General features: G+C 31.5%; 1 protein-coding gene across 1 annotated transcript; it reads left to right on the top strand.

The window, feature by feature from the left end:
• The first annotated feature begins 7,983 nt into the window (after positions 1 to 7,983).
• LOC107931319 (probable WRKY transcription factor 28) lies at positions 7,984 to 10,527 on the top strand. Its single transcript, NM_001327327.1, is given in 3 exon segments — positions 7,984 to 8,443; positions 9,062 to 9,199; positions 10,168 to 10,527. Coding segments are annotated over 3 exon segments (906 nt in total). The 5' UTR covers positions 7,984 to 8,015; the 3' UTR covers positions 10,508 to 10,527.
• The last annotated feature ends 5,329 nt before the right edge of the window (positions 10,528 to 15,856 follow it).

The following is a 15,856-nucleotide window of genomic DNA, read 5'->3' as shown; positions in this document are numbered from 1 at the left end:
ATAAAAATCATTTTTGAGAACTTAACTTATTGTGCCCTAACGTATTGGGTGTGGCATGTTACTTTCTTGGAATGAAGATTTTCGTATAAAATAAAAGTGATATTCAGAGTTCGGGGATTATGAGTAATTGTACCCTAACGTATTGGGACTCGATTTCTTTACATGACTTGAACGATTGATTATCCTTTTGCAAATTTCATCATTCAAACTTATTTTAAATTTTTTTAAAACTTTCGACACTAAGACATCTAATAATCAATTTGGTACCGATTTTGGGCGTTACGAGGGTGCTAACCCTTCCTCGTGCGTAACTGGCTCCCGAACCTGTTTTCTTAAAATTCGCAGACCAAAATAATTTTTAAGGTGAACCGATCACACCCTAATAAAGGATCAGTGGCGACTCCAGTTTTATCTTTAAAGTTGATAACTAAAATTTTTGTTTTCAAAAAACGGTTTCGACAAAAATGAAATAAACAAACAAACAAATCAGATAAATAAAATTAGAAAAAAAAATGTAAAAAGTTGTACATATGTATGCGGAAAATATGAATCATATATAAATGAGTATATAAATATATATGTATATTAAGATTATAAAATGAATAATAATAAAAAATATATATACAAGTATATATGTATATAAACTAAAATATATAAAGTAATATATATGTATATGAATTTAAAAAGTATATAAAAAGGTATATTTTAAATTAAAGATTGTATGTAAGTATGTATATATATTTATAAAAATGAAAATATGTATATAGATATACGGATATGAATATAAGTTGTAAAATATATATAAAGAAAAATATGTAAGCGTATATATAAGTCATAAAAAATATGTATATCATAAAATATATGCACATATATATATGTATATATCGAAATTTGAATTAAACAGATAAGTATAGATAAGTAGATAATAATAATAATAATAATAATAAGAAAATTGCCAAGATATGGGCTAAATCGAAATAAAAACGAAAGTATTGGGCGAAATCGAGATAAAAAAAACAAAAAGGATTAAATTGTGACGCGCCGAAAGAGAGGGGGACCAAAATGGTAAATACTCCAAAGCCTCAAAACGCTGTGCTTCGATGGGGACTAAAATGAACCAAAAATAAAATTTTGTGGCCAAATCACAAATATGCGGAAAACTTCCATGAAAGCGCTATAAAATCAAAAGGACTAATTGCGCAAATATTCCATTTGAAGAAAACACGCGGATCCTCCCCCTGGGTTGGGTCACCATGCGGGCCAGAAACCAAAACGACGTCGTTTTTGGTCTCTAAACCCTAAGCCCAAACGGCGCCGTTTTATGGGGTTATTTAAGCCCATTTTTCTTCCAAAAATTCACTTCAGTCGCTCTTCCTAAAAAAAACAAAAAAAAGGGGACCCCTTTTCTCTCAAAGAAATCCGGCCATCGGGTCACTTGGCTTCTGCCGCACCGCCACCACCCCGACGGCCGACGAGGTGTCATAGAGGCGCCCGAAGCCCTCTCTCCGATAAGTTCCCTTTTTCCTTTTCTCTTTTATTTTCGTTTAAGAAATAAGAAATAAAAAATAAAAACAACAAAAAAAGGGAAAAAAAGAAAGATTGAAATCGGATCTAAAAAATCACCTTAAAGCTTGATTTTTATTTCTTGCTGATGATATATGTTTTTTGATACAAAGATGAAAAGAAGAAAAGAAAAAGCCCCCCCAAAAAATACATTTTCTTCAGCTTTTTATAGCCGAATCTACTGCTTGTGCTCTTTTTGCTTGTTCTCTTCGTTTTGTTTCTTCTTTGCAGGTGACGGTGCAAGTGGTGGTGGTGACGTGACCGTGGCGGTGGTGACGTGACGTTGGCGGCGGTGGCAGAAGGCCAAAGGTCAAAAAGGCTAGAGGCGGCACCTAGGGTTAGGGGGGATTTTTCTGAAATGTTTTAGTTTTTGGGCTAGTTGGAAATGGGTTTGGGTTTAGTTATTTTTTGGTCTGAATGGTTTGTTTATTTTGTAAATGGGCCCGGGCTAAATTTGGGCTGTACATAGACATAGACTATTTAGCCCAATAAAATATATAACAATAATCAAATAATTTTTAGTACAAAAGCACTTGACAAGTAACTAGAGGTGTTCATGGGCCGAGCGGCCCGACGGCCCGCCCGAAATATGGGAGGGTTTGGGTAAAAATATAGGCCCGAAATATGGGCTTGAGCAAAAAAATGAGGCCCGTTTAGAAAACGGGCCTGGCCTAGGGCATCACTTTTTTGGCCTGGGCCCAGCCCGGCCCGGGCCGAATATAATAAATATATATTTTTTATTTTTAGAAATATTTTAAAATACTTTTTTTTAATTTTCTAAATTTTTTTTTGTGTTTATTTAAAAATGGGCCGGGCTGGGCCCGGACTTAGGAATTTTTCCCCGGGTCGGGCCTGGACAAAATTCCAGGCCCATATTTCGGGCCGAGCCCAGGCTTAGGACTTTGGCCAAATTTTTTATGGGCCCAGTCCGAACCCGGCCCGGCCCATGAACACCTCTACAAGTAACAAACCACCCCATAATTAGAAGAATTTCACACAGCATCCCACTTTTTTTTATATAAAAAAGCTTTTGATAAATTTCAAAAAAATTAATTAAATCCCGCTCAAGTTTTTGCATTCATTTGAGTCTCTAAATTTAACAAATTTACTGGATTTGTCTTTTGACTGATATTGGCCGTTAATTTCTAGTGAATTTTCTCACATGGCCGTTAACGGCTTCCACATCAACACAACAAAAAATTCAAAAAAATTTCAAAATTCAAGTTCAGAATAAACCTAAACAAATGGTTGTGTAGGTTTATCTGAATATGAATACACTTTCATCTAGATTCATTTTGAAATTATAAAAAATAAAAAAAATCACTAAAAATATTTAAAAATTACAAAAGAAATTTAAAATTATATGTTTCAAAATTTTTAATGATTCTTTTATAATTTCAGAATGAATCTAGACAATGTGGAGTCCAGATTCATTGACTGATGTAGCAATGGTTAGCAACCACGTCAACGATTTCAATAATAACCAACGTTAAGAACCCAGAAAAAGAAAACAAAGGGGTTAAGTTTGAATGATTATAACAAGTTGAAGACTTTTTCAAATATAGAGAGAAGTAGACCTCATTGTTTTTCTATTGGTATAAGTTTGAAAATCTCAACTATACCTTTCACATTAATACTTATATTGAAGGCTTAAGGTATATACCTTTTCCAAACTTCTGCTTTCTTTGAATTTTCCTTCTCAGATTGTATTTTGTCTCTTCAATTCAGAAAATAGATAAATTAATCCATGTACAACAGATCAATAAGTAAATTAATCATTTTGTTAAAAATTTAATTCCATTTTTACTATTAAAAACTGCTCCTTCTATACCTAAGATACACATAACATGTCACATGTAACTTTCTGATTATTTTGTTAGTCAGACTAATCTTTAACAGTAAAAATGGATCAATTTGCTATTTATTTTGACATACATAAATTAATTTAAAAAAGAAAACAAAGGCTTTTTGTTTCTTTATATATATACACGAGGAAGAGAAATGTGAAAATTGGGAATGTATGGAGCAGCATCCGTACTTTGAAAATCTAACAAGCAACCTGCTCTCCTTTGACTAATAATGGCAGCAAGAATGATGGTTCTTTTTCTTTACTTATATGAGTGAAGTCAGCAATCTCAAGCCCAAGCTCTTAACTCTTACCTTCTGGGATTTTAATATTATATCATTTGGGAACTTCAGATTCAGTCCTTCTCAATATTAATATTCAGCAAATTGGTCCGTTTTAAGAAAACTAGAGTAATTTAATCCGTCAATTTCGAAAATGAGCAACTAAGGGTGTTAATATCTTCTGCAATTGTATATAATTTTGATTAGTATAATAATAAATTTAGCCCTCGATATTTACATAATTTACCAATTTGGTCTTGATTTAAAAAATATTAATAAATATAGCCTTAACATTTACACTTTTGTACAAATGATAGGGCTAAATTTATTAAATCAGGATCAAATTGATAGAATGTATAAATTTTGAGAGTTAAATTTGTTATTATACCAATAAAAATTATGTACCGTGGACGTAAAACATTAATGTCATGATTAATTGTCCCTAGATGCTCACTTTCAAAATTGACAATGATTAAAATGCTCCAATTTTGTTGAGAAGGCTCAATTTCTTTAATATCGAAATTGAGAATGACTGAAAAGATCTTTTTATTAATATTTGGTCAAATTTTGTTATTTTTATTATTATTTTTAGAATACTATTAGTTACTATACTATGTAAGTGGTGGGCGTAATCTTTATATTTTAATTAGGTCAATTTTAATGCTTATCCTTTTTAATTTCGAATATTAATTTTTTTTGTTTTAATTCAGATGGGAATAGTTAAATGCATTTGGTTAATGTTTACTATTCGACTTTTACTATGCTTAAAATTATAGATTTAGATTTTATTTGGTTCGCTGGAAATAATTTTCAGAAAAGGATTTTTGGAAAATAGATTGATTTTCTAGAAAAATATGAAATTTTCCGGTGTTTAATTGAATCTGTGTAAATTTTCTTAAACTTATGTTCTGAAAATTATATTTTAAACAAACTTAACATAAATATTTTTTCATTTAAAAAAGTATTTATTTATATTAATTAATTTATAAAATTAAATTTGAGCATTAATCATAAATCAATAAAATAACATTAATGAAGAAAAACAATTTAAGATCTGTAATTTAAGACTTCATCCTAAAATTTCATATTTTTAAACCCTAAACCCTATTTATTTGTTAATCCTCAAAATTACGGAGTTCACAAAAAAGTAAGAAATAAAACTTACCCTTCTGGCCGAAGAAGTAAAAAAAAAAGTCACCAATTGAATTTGTTAAAAGATAAACCGAAGAAAGGATTTCAAAATATAGAAATGAAAATGTTGAGTATGATAAAGGAAGAAAAAACGACGAGTGAAAATTTCAGGAAAATAAAATGTGCCGATCAAACAGACGCTTAGTTCATATTCTCTAATTTAATATTTCTTAATACTTATATTTTTTTAATTTTAAATTTTTAATATTGATGGAAACGGTAATGGATGAATCTATCAACTGGTTTTTCTTTTTAAAAGTAGTTTACAAAAATGTCAAGCTAATATGGCATTACATATGTGATTAATAAGTTTGCTACATAAGATTTTGAAAATATAAAAAATTAAATTAATGCATTTAACAACTACCGTTTAGTCGGGATTGAAATTTCAAAATTCAAAATGTGGATGAACTAAGAAGGTGTAACGACCCGGTTTCTAGTGATATCAGAAAATACGGTTTCGAGACCTTATTTCTGTAAATCAAGTTCGTAAATATTAAATAAAGATATTTACGGAGTTAGTTTGTAGATGAATGGATAAGCAATTCAGTCGAAAATGTGGTTAATTAAGGCCCAATGATTAAATTGTAAGAGTTTAATCACTATAGATTTTTAATTGAGAATGGTTTGAGCACTTAAATTACCATTATCTAAAGGGTCAAAATAGCTAATAAACCATCTTTAAACATTCTCTAGTGGACTGTAATGATGATTGTAAATTTATTAAGTAAATTAAGATGAATTAAAACTAATTAATTAAAGTTAATTAAGCTACAATTTAAGTATAAAAATGAAAATTGGTCTTCTCCAACCGGCCATTAGAGAAAAGAGGAAGCTTAATGTCATTGCTAAAGTTTTTAAGCTTTTGGTCTTTAATTCAAGTAAGTCTAGCGATTTTTCTTCTATTTTTATAGATTTTTTTCATCATGAGAGTTTGATTAAGTTAACTCAAGGATCAATTTGATCAATTGTTGAAGTTTTGATAAGATGCCATTGTTGAGAATTGAATGATTTAGGTGTTAAATCGATAGAAATTAAACTTTGTTTAAGAAAATGACTTAATTGTAAAACCTAATTATTAGTTTCATATACTAGGGACCAAATCGAATAAAATATAAAACTGTTATGAAATTTCTATAGGAATAGAAAGTAGAAGGTCCCTAATGAATATATGTGAAATTGAATTTTGATCCGAAGGTCTAGATTGAAAGTTGTGCTTGTCCCGGGTTTAGGGACTAAATTGAATAAATTAAAAAATATGCGTGACTTTATAATTGAATATGATTTAATATGGAATTTGATATTGTATATTGTTGGATCATTATTCGTACTGAATTGATATTTGATTAACCCGTGACACCAAATTAAATCAAACATTTTATTTATAGTATATAAAACAAAATAGTCCATTTGTTATATAATTTAATTTCCAATTTTAAATTAAAAAAAAATGATAACCCAATCAATGGAGGTACAGTGAAGACAGTTTAGGCTTGGGATGAAGATGAGTTGGATGATATATTTGACTGCTATTGTGAAGATGAGTTTGTGTTGATTTCTTGTGATTTGAGTAGGAATTTTATAACATTTTTAATAAATTTAATAACTTTTGAATTTTTATATGTTTTCTATTTGTTATTTTTAAATATTTAGTTTTAAATTTTTAAAATTTTTAGAATCGGGATTGAATTGATAAAATATATAAATATTGATGATTAAATTTGTTGAATCATGACTAAATAAATAAAATATGTAAATGTTAAGGGTTAAATTTGTTATTATACTAATAAAAAGGCTGACATCAACATTTCATTAGGTGACCGAATACATTTTTACGGTGAAATGACTAGAATTTGAAATTAACTGACAAAAGTTAACAAAATAATTTTTGACGATATCCTAATACTTGAGTGATTATTTGAACAGTTTAAATATCGTGAACGATAAATTAGATATAATTTCTATTTTGATATATATTTTTTATTTTAGTGTATAAAGATGATACCCAATATAAAATTACAATAAAATTATGCATCAAACAAAAATTATTTTAATTACAGGAAAATTATTTTAAAATATATAATAATTTATGCATCAAACAAAAATCCCAATATATAATTAATATTGAGAAGATATATGCTTAATGAAGTTTATTCATTTGATAGATTTGACAAAAAGTAAAATGATTCAATTACATCCCCCTCTTACTATAATCATCCATGAAAAGATGGATAGAAGACTTAAATAAGAGTGGAGAATAGCCAAACCTAACCTATTCTCCATGAAAAAAGCAAAGTAAATAAATAGGTTTAATTCTACTCCAGTCCCTGTACTCTTTAGACTTTTGAAATCTAGTCATTTTCTTTTAATTCCAAGAATTAGTTTCACTGTTTATTTAATTTAAAAATTAAAATCCAATTAATAATCCACTTCTATTAAATCTAAATATGTAGTTTAGTTTTTAAATTAGACTTTTGAATACTAAAATGTCATAAAGAAAATTCATTGCCAGAATTATTGATTGGACTTCAATTTTCGAATAAGAAAAATAGAGAGACAAAATTCATAGAAATAAAAGTAAGCTAAATTTCAACAATTCTAAAAGTACAAGGATTAGAGCATAATTAAACCAAATAAATAATCCGGTAAAAGTATAATGGAACCCCTATACTAGGAGTCAGATTGCATTTTGCCTCTTCTACGCAAAAATGGCCAAACTAGCCCCTATAAATTAGATCAAAGAGCAATTAGTCATTTTTATTAAAATTTCCATCCATTTGTATGGTAAAAAATTGGCATATGATTGACAGAATAAACAAACAGGGACATGTGGCATGCCATATGCATCTTATGCTAACGTACAGGTACATGGATAAGTTTTTATTAGTAGAATTGGATGAAATTTTAAACAAAAGGACTAATTTACTCTTTGATCTAATAGATAAGGACTAATTTATCCATTTTTTAAATATAAAGAACAAAGTAGAATCCAACTCTTAATACAAGGGCCTCATGATATTTTACCAACGAAAAACACTTATTTTCTTATAAAAAAATAAAAAAGTTTCTTAATCAAACTCCGTCTCTTCTTCATTTTCATCTTCTTCTTCCCTAATTTCTTCATTCTTGTTTATATGTCGTCTTCAAATGAAAAGAATGACCCACTGTATAATTATGATCCTTTCCAAGGATTCAACTCATCAACCTTCCCGTTCTTTGACTACAATAATCTTCTTGTTTACAGCCAAGCTGCTCCAACACCACCATTTCAGGGTTTGGATTCTTCTTACATGAACTTCACCGACTGTTTACACGACCAAAACTCCTTTTCAAGACCCTTCTTCGACATGTCTGGTTCTTCATCTGATGTTGTTGGTCCGGTCCACGACAACACTAGTAACTCCAAACAAACTGTAGACGATTCAGTAAGGATTAATATTGATAATACTGAAAATCCATCTACACCAAATTCCTCAGTGTCATCTCCCTCTAATGGCCGAACAGCTGTTGAAGATTCAAGCAAGACCAACAAAGGGTCCGAACATGAAAAATCAAAGAAAGTGTAGGTTTTGATTTTTCTTTGTTTTTTCATATGCTAGCTAGCTACTGTCTGGTTTTTTTTTTCTCTGACTATCACATGGTTTGCTTTAATACCATATTATTAGACTATTCCCAATATAAAATTTTCTGCCTTTCTATGGAAGGAATTTGAAGTCAAATTTCACTTCTATGTTCTTAGTTTTTAAATGTTATTTATATATATTAGACAATAAAATACCAAAAAAAAAAAAGAAGTGAGAAGGCTAAAGAAACCCTAATACTTGATATCAATATGGAAGGGTGTGTATTTTGTTTTAGACTGAGTTATTGTTCTTGGGGTGTTTATGCTCGATTTTAGCTTGGGGTTTCTATTCTAAAGAGAGTTCAAGGTTCATGGAGATGATAAAATATTTTCTTAGTGGACTTAGCCACTTTTGTTGAAACTCCAAAAACGTCTTTAGACATTTTTTGAAGTAGAAAAACAAAAATCCAAAACTAAAATCGAGTATAGACATGAAAGAGTGAAACACTCCCTCAACAACATATATTTTACGGAGAAACTAAATTAGTAGTAATTAATTATTGCATGCAATTTTGATGTTGAAATTAGCAAGGTTTTTTTTCTATATAAAATATTTAGGAACAAACCAAAAAAGGAGAGGCAACAAAGAGAGCCAAGGTTTGCCTTCCTCACCAAGGCTGAGATTGATGTTCTTGAAGATGGATATAGATGGAGGAAATATGGACAAAAGGCAGTCAAGAATAGCCCTTATCCAAGGTGGTCCTCTTAATTGTTTTCTTCAAATTTATGCAGTTTATAGTTTAGTCCAAATCATTTATTTCTTTGATTAATTTCTTAATTAGTTTCCCTAGCTGCATCTTCCTTGTACTAAATAGTTAGAAACCCATTTCATAGATCTAATCATTTGTGAATTATCTTAATTGTATTTAGAAATGCAAATCATTTTTAGTTTAAACTTGGCGATTGTTTTTATATTCAGGTTTGAATTTTTTTTTATCTAAGTTAAGCCCTAAATTTGGTAATTATTTCTACATTGGGATTTGAATTTTTTTTATCCAAGTTAGTCTTTGATATATTCTTTGAAAGTCTTAAAGTTTAGGTTCCAATGTGGAAACAATTATCAAGCTCAAACCCCGATACGAGAATAATTGTCAAGTTTAAGGATTAATTTGGACAAATAAAAGTTCAAGCCCTGATATAAAAATAATTGTTAAGTTTAGAGATTAACTTGGATAAAAAAAATTTAGACCCTAATATGAGAATTATTACTAAGTTTAATCCCCAAATGGTGATTTAATCCTATTTAAAATATTGTATATTTATATAAGAATTAGGAGTTAGATTGCATTTTACTTTTTTTATTTAAAAAATAGGTAAATTAGTCCATACACATTAGATTAAAAAGCAAACTGGTCATTTTGTTAAAAATTTTATCTATTTCTCCTGTTTAAAATTGGTCACTCTATGAGGTACATGTGGTACATCACATGTTACTGTCTGGTTATTACATCAATCGTACTAGTTTTTAATGGTATAAATAGATAGAATTTTAACAGAAAAGACCAAATTGCTTGTTAGTTAATGTACAGAGACTAATTTACTTGTAGAGAGAGCAAAATGTAACTCGACTCTTAGTACAAAAGCCTTGATTGTATTTTTACAGTTAAAAATCCATCAACATTGGCAGACAGTTGGGTAATGTTGAATTATTATATGAGATGCAGAAGCTATTACAGATGCACCACCCAAAAATGTGGTGTGAAGAAGCGTGTGGAGAGATCATTTCAAGATCCATCGGTTGTGATCACTACGTACGAAGGCCGTCATAACCATCAAATTCCGATCTCTCTTCGAGGCAATAACATCACATCATCGGCCGGTTTCCCTCATGAATTCCTCGCTCATTATTTCTTTCCATCAACAAGCAATCATCAAGAAGAGAACTCTATACAACATCAAAGCGTCGCCCTTCATCAACATCAGCAGCAACAGCAGCTTCAAGTTTCTGACTATGGTTTGTTACATAATTTAGTATCCTCCTCCACCCGCAAGCAGGCGCCATGAAAATCTGTAGTGAACTATCTCTATGAATGAAATAATTAAAAGTATGAGACTAACTCACTTAGTGCAGTATTTCTATATATTATAACCATGGCGGTGAAATCAGAATTTTTTTTAAGAAGGATCGAAATTAAATTGTAATTTTTACGATTGTAAAAATATAATTTTATCATTTTAATAACCTATATCTTTTATCATTTTTAAAAAAAGTTTTATCATTTTTAAGGGAGTCAAAGTGCAATTTTACCCATAGCTAGTCACGCCCTTGGTTCTAATTAGATGGAGTTCCTGCTTGCAATATTCCCTTCTCTTTACTTAAAAAATTCATATAACATGTCAAAATCGTTAGTCTTTCCATCCAAACTGACAATAATTGAGTTTTCCTACGAAGACGAAGTTAAAAAATTATTTTTTGGAGAGATCAAAGTTGAATTATAAATGATTGAGTGGTCAAAATATAAATTTTTTTTAAACTAATATGTAATTTTATAAAAATTTAAGAGATTAAATGGAAAATTTACCAGTTTGGGGACTTTACTCCCTGACAAGAAAAATGGATGCATGCACATGTAATTTCGCCACTGAATAAAAGTATATCGTACTTATTCGTTGAAAACTCAAATTCCAGTGAATTATATAGGTAATCTTTACCTACCAAACAAAAGACTAATTTTCCAACTCATGGGTTAGATATTTTATTTTCCATGCAAAAAACTCAATAGTATTTTATTTATATATGGTAAACTACATTAATTAATTATCTATTTTTTTAATTTTTTATTTTGATCACTGAAAATAAAAAAGAAATATCAAATATAGAAGTTTTTTCATTTTGTTCATTAATTTGGCTAACAACAGTGTTTCTGTACGTTCATTTTAATCACTCAATTTTAGTATATTTTTATCTTAGTCATTTATTTCCTTTTTTTTATAATTAATTTTAACGAAAAAACATTTAATAAGAATTAATTCACAAACGACAGTGCTATATTTTAAAATTTTCTTTTATTGTCAATGATTTGAATAAAAAATTACTAAAATTCGGTGACTTGATGTAGTTTACCATATAAGATTATCGAATGATATCAATAAAAAATTTTAAAAACATTTAATAAGGTTTAATTCAATAACATTATATATATAATAATTATAAACTCCTGTTTATATTTATTAAAAAAATAAAATAAAAAGTTGATTGAGTCTTAGCTCGATTAGTATGAGCATTGTTGTCAATGCAGGAGGATGTAGGTTCGAGTGCGCTAAAACATATTATCCTCCTATTTATGAGTTGAGAAGGGACCATGGGTAATTCTAGGCATTGTGTCAAAAAGAACAAATATAATTAGAACCTATAAAAAATATTATTAATTAATATTATTATAGATATAAGAAATAATATTCTTCTAAGAAACCTATGGAAACACAAAACAGTTGGTTTCACAAGCAATATACAGAGACCAATCCTTTGTCTCTTAGTATATTGATTCATTCAATTCAAGATAAATGAAGAATAATTGATGGGGTGGACTCTTTTTTGCAGTTCCATCTTATTCTATTTACACATTTAATATATATATATATATATATATGAGTGAGAGAGATTTGGTCCAAGTCAAAGAGTTAGTGACATCCACCTAACTCTACATTATTTTATAATATAAAGCAATCATGTAGCAAAAAAGAAGGATAAATTATCATTAAAAGCCTTTTTTTTTTAATAATTACCGAAACGGGTCCGGTAAATAATTATTTATCGGAATGGGTCCTTATCGTAAAAGCGCGTCCACGTCAGCGCGCTTTCTCCTGAAGTGGCAACAAAACGCGTCCTCAATGGCGCGCTTTGTCCACGTGGACAGGAAACGCGCTTACGTGGACGCGTTTTCCTACCACGTCAGTGCGTCCCTGGGGACGCGTTTTCCCCGCGCGTGAACAGTACCAACGGTCATTTTTTTTACCATTGCTCCCCCAACGGTAAAAAAAACTATAAATACCCCCACCCCTTCATTTTTTTCACAAATTAATCCTTTCTCAATTATCTCTCAATTTCCTTCCAAATTTCTCTCAAATCCATATTTAATCTCAATTTGCTCTCAAATTTCTCTTAAATCCCTATTTTTAATTATTTTTAAAAAAATTTTAATTTTTTTTTAAATTTTTTTAAATTGTAAAAATTTGTACGAATTTAGCAATGGCCGGAGAATTGATTCGTCTTGATAACAAGCACATATCCGTCGAACAAATGAAAATGGTAAGTGTTAAATTTATTTTTCAAATATTATTTAAGATTTTTTTATTTATGCAATTGTAAATAATTATTAATTTATTATATGTAATAAAAGTCAGTAGATCGGATATTGGAATGCTATATCCGTAATATGTATGGTCCTCCATCACCGTTGGTAGATAATTACCTGCGGGAAGTGGGTTTTTGGCACGTGGCGACGGTAGGTTGGGGATGCAAGTTGGACCCGAAACTTATCAGTGCGTTGATTGAGAGATGGAGACCCGAGACGCACACATTCCATCTTTCATGTGGAGAGTGCATTATCACTTTGGAAGATGTCAATCTGCAATTGGGATTGCCAGTGGACGGGTACCCAGTCACCGGGTTTGTTCAATCTAGCGATTGGGGAGCGGTGTGCTACGAGCTTTAGGGCGCTATTCCAGAGAAAATTAACAGAGGTCGGATCGAGATGGGCTGGTTACGAGACACATTCCCAGATCCGAATGATGATCCAACCGAAGTAGAAAGAATTCGATATGCTTGGGCATACATTCTTCAGATAATTAGAGGTTATTTGATGCCGGACTTGTCACGGAACCTCTTACATCTAAGATGGCTGTTGAAACTCGTTGATTTTAGAGCAGTTGGTGAATTGAGTTGGGGGTCTGTCGTGTTGGCAACATTATATCGGAAGATGTGCGGGGCGACGCGACCGAGTAAAGCGAAAATCGGAGGTTGCCTGTCACTACTGCAGTCATGGGCACGGTTTCTCTTTCCATTTTTACGTCCTCGAGTGGACCACCCATATATATTCCCACTCATAACGAGGTAAATTTTATATTAGATTTTACAATAATTACGTAGATTTTTAAAAATAATAGTATGCTAAAAATTTGTTTAATTAGGTGGAACCATTCAGTAAGTTATACTCGATTACCTACCTCTTTTGAAGATATACGGCTTCTATTAGACCAACAGTCGGAAGCACAAGTAAGTATTAAATAAAATTGATATTTTCATCATGAGCTAGTCGATTGATATTTAGTATTTAGTATTATATATATAGCTAATATTTCCATCATGTTCATATAGTTTCAATGGACATCTTACGAGGATCCGGCAATTCGAGCAGTAATTCCGGATGAGTACTTCCAAAATCCAAACGCTTGGCAGGTGAAAGTTGCATTGATCAACTATGCGACCGTGGAGATGCACCAGTCAGATAGAGTGTTACAACAATTTGGATGTAGACAACCGATTTTCGTGGCACTTGAGGTGTTTGATGATCACCACAAAATCGACCTACGGTAATTGCATACGGATTGGCAGGGATTCTGGTCGTACTACATCCAAATGTGGGAAGATCGGTATGATTATATACCTACTCGAGAACCGATCATCGTTCCAGAGTTAGCATACATGCTGAAATACATACCGATCATCGGTATGATTATATGAGGCGTCCCACCCACTATGCATCTTCTCCAACGCCTTCTGCTTAGCTATCCAAGCTTTACGGTAAGAGGGCGTGTACCCCATTTGGTTACGAATATTGACAATTAACATAGCACTGAAGTCCTGGTATCTACCTTCAACGTGGGTAGTATCAAGCTAGCTAACATAGCTGAATCCATCTTGGGACGATCTTGTGAAATACCTATAAACGGAGTACATTAAATAATGCAACATTACATAATAACAATATTATTCAGAAACCCTAAATACTGTACCTGCAGCACATGTATGTGGACCTTTGTACTTTTTAATCTCCCACAACCCTGTCTTTTTCCTTAACGAGACGTAGATTTTCCAAGAACAAGTACCATCTTGCACTGCACACTTCGCATCAAACTTATCATTTTTGGACTTAACGACGTGGTAGTTTACGCCGTTATTGATGTTATGTTGTTTCAAAGCACCAATAAAACTATCATTGTTGGAAAATTGATTACCAACTTCAAATTCACCCGAATCCAGTACTGAACTTGTATGATCATGCAACCGGTGTGGTAGGTTTGGAAACTCCAACGCATCATCTGCAGACAGATCGACATTATACATGTGGGCTGGAGGTGAGTATGCCCTGAATCGTGGATATTCTTCCTCATCTGAACCCCCTTCAACATCTTTAGGTTCGGTTGGAATATGCTCCGATTCAGAAAATAATCCAACTTCATCACCATCAGTCTCGGGCTCTCGAGGTGGATCCACATCAGAGTCATATTCTAAGTCACCATCATCTGTAACGTACAAGGTCCCCTCACCGGTGGACGTCGTAGGGAGTACATTATCCCTTCTTCTGGGCATTTCATAATGTCCCCAATTGGATGTAGATTGCCAACTAGTAGAAGTTGATGCTGTTCCCCAGTACGTATTTCTAGCATCAAACATCGACCCACCGACGTGCATGTCCCATCCACCGACAGAGTGTCGTGCAAGGGTTGTGTATTCGACACCGCTACCAAACATGGGTTGCTTCGTGTTTTGTAACCCACTAACCGAGTGTCGAGTACGGGTCGCGTATTCCTCTCGAACACCAGTCGCAACTACATCATTTGGTGATGTAAATTGTACGTATAACTCAATATACGGTGCTCCACTAGTGCGATGAGTCTGTACCATTGCCTCCAAGCTACGAGCACCTCTTATGTCGAAAGAGTCATATGTCACCGGATCAACAGAAGAACAAAATCGATACGTAATAGACAGAACTTTCATTGGCGTCGTTCCGAATATTTTAAGCCTAATTCTTTTATGAAGTTCTGTCAAATCTATGTTCTGGTTAAAAACCAGTCGCACTGCATTCTCCGATAAAAAAACAACACCGTTCTCAGTGTGGCAAACCTCACCATCATAGTAAATAACAGCACTAATACGTTCACTCATCTTCAATTTCTATCCTTTTTAGCCTCTCTAATTTTTTTTTTTTGCTTTAACTTATGCAATCTGAGGGAAAATTTTGCCTTATTTATAGTCAATTGGTAAACTCAATTGATGGACCAATTAGATAATTTAATTGACAAGAAAAGAACAAAATTTACTTTGAAAGCAAAGAATTATTCTTGTAGAAATGCTTTACTTTGCTCAGAATTTTTTATGACATATAAACCTTACTTTTAATTTAATTT

This window comes from Gossypium hirsutum, chromosome D09 (genome assembly GCF_007990345.1).
Source record: "Gossypium hirsutum isolate 1008001.06 chromosome D09, Gossypium_hirsutum_v2.1, whole genome shotgun sequence".
Lineage (NCBI taxonomy): Eukaryota > Viridiplantae > Streptophyta > Magnoliopsida > Malvales > Malvaceae > Gossypium > Gossypium hirsutum.
This window is presented reverse-complemented; position numbering and strand designations above follow the sequence as displayed.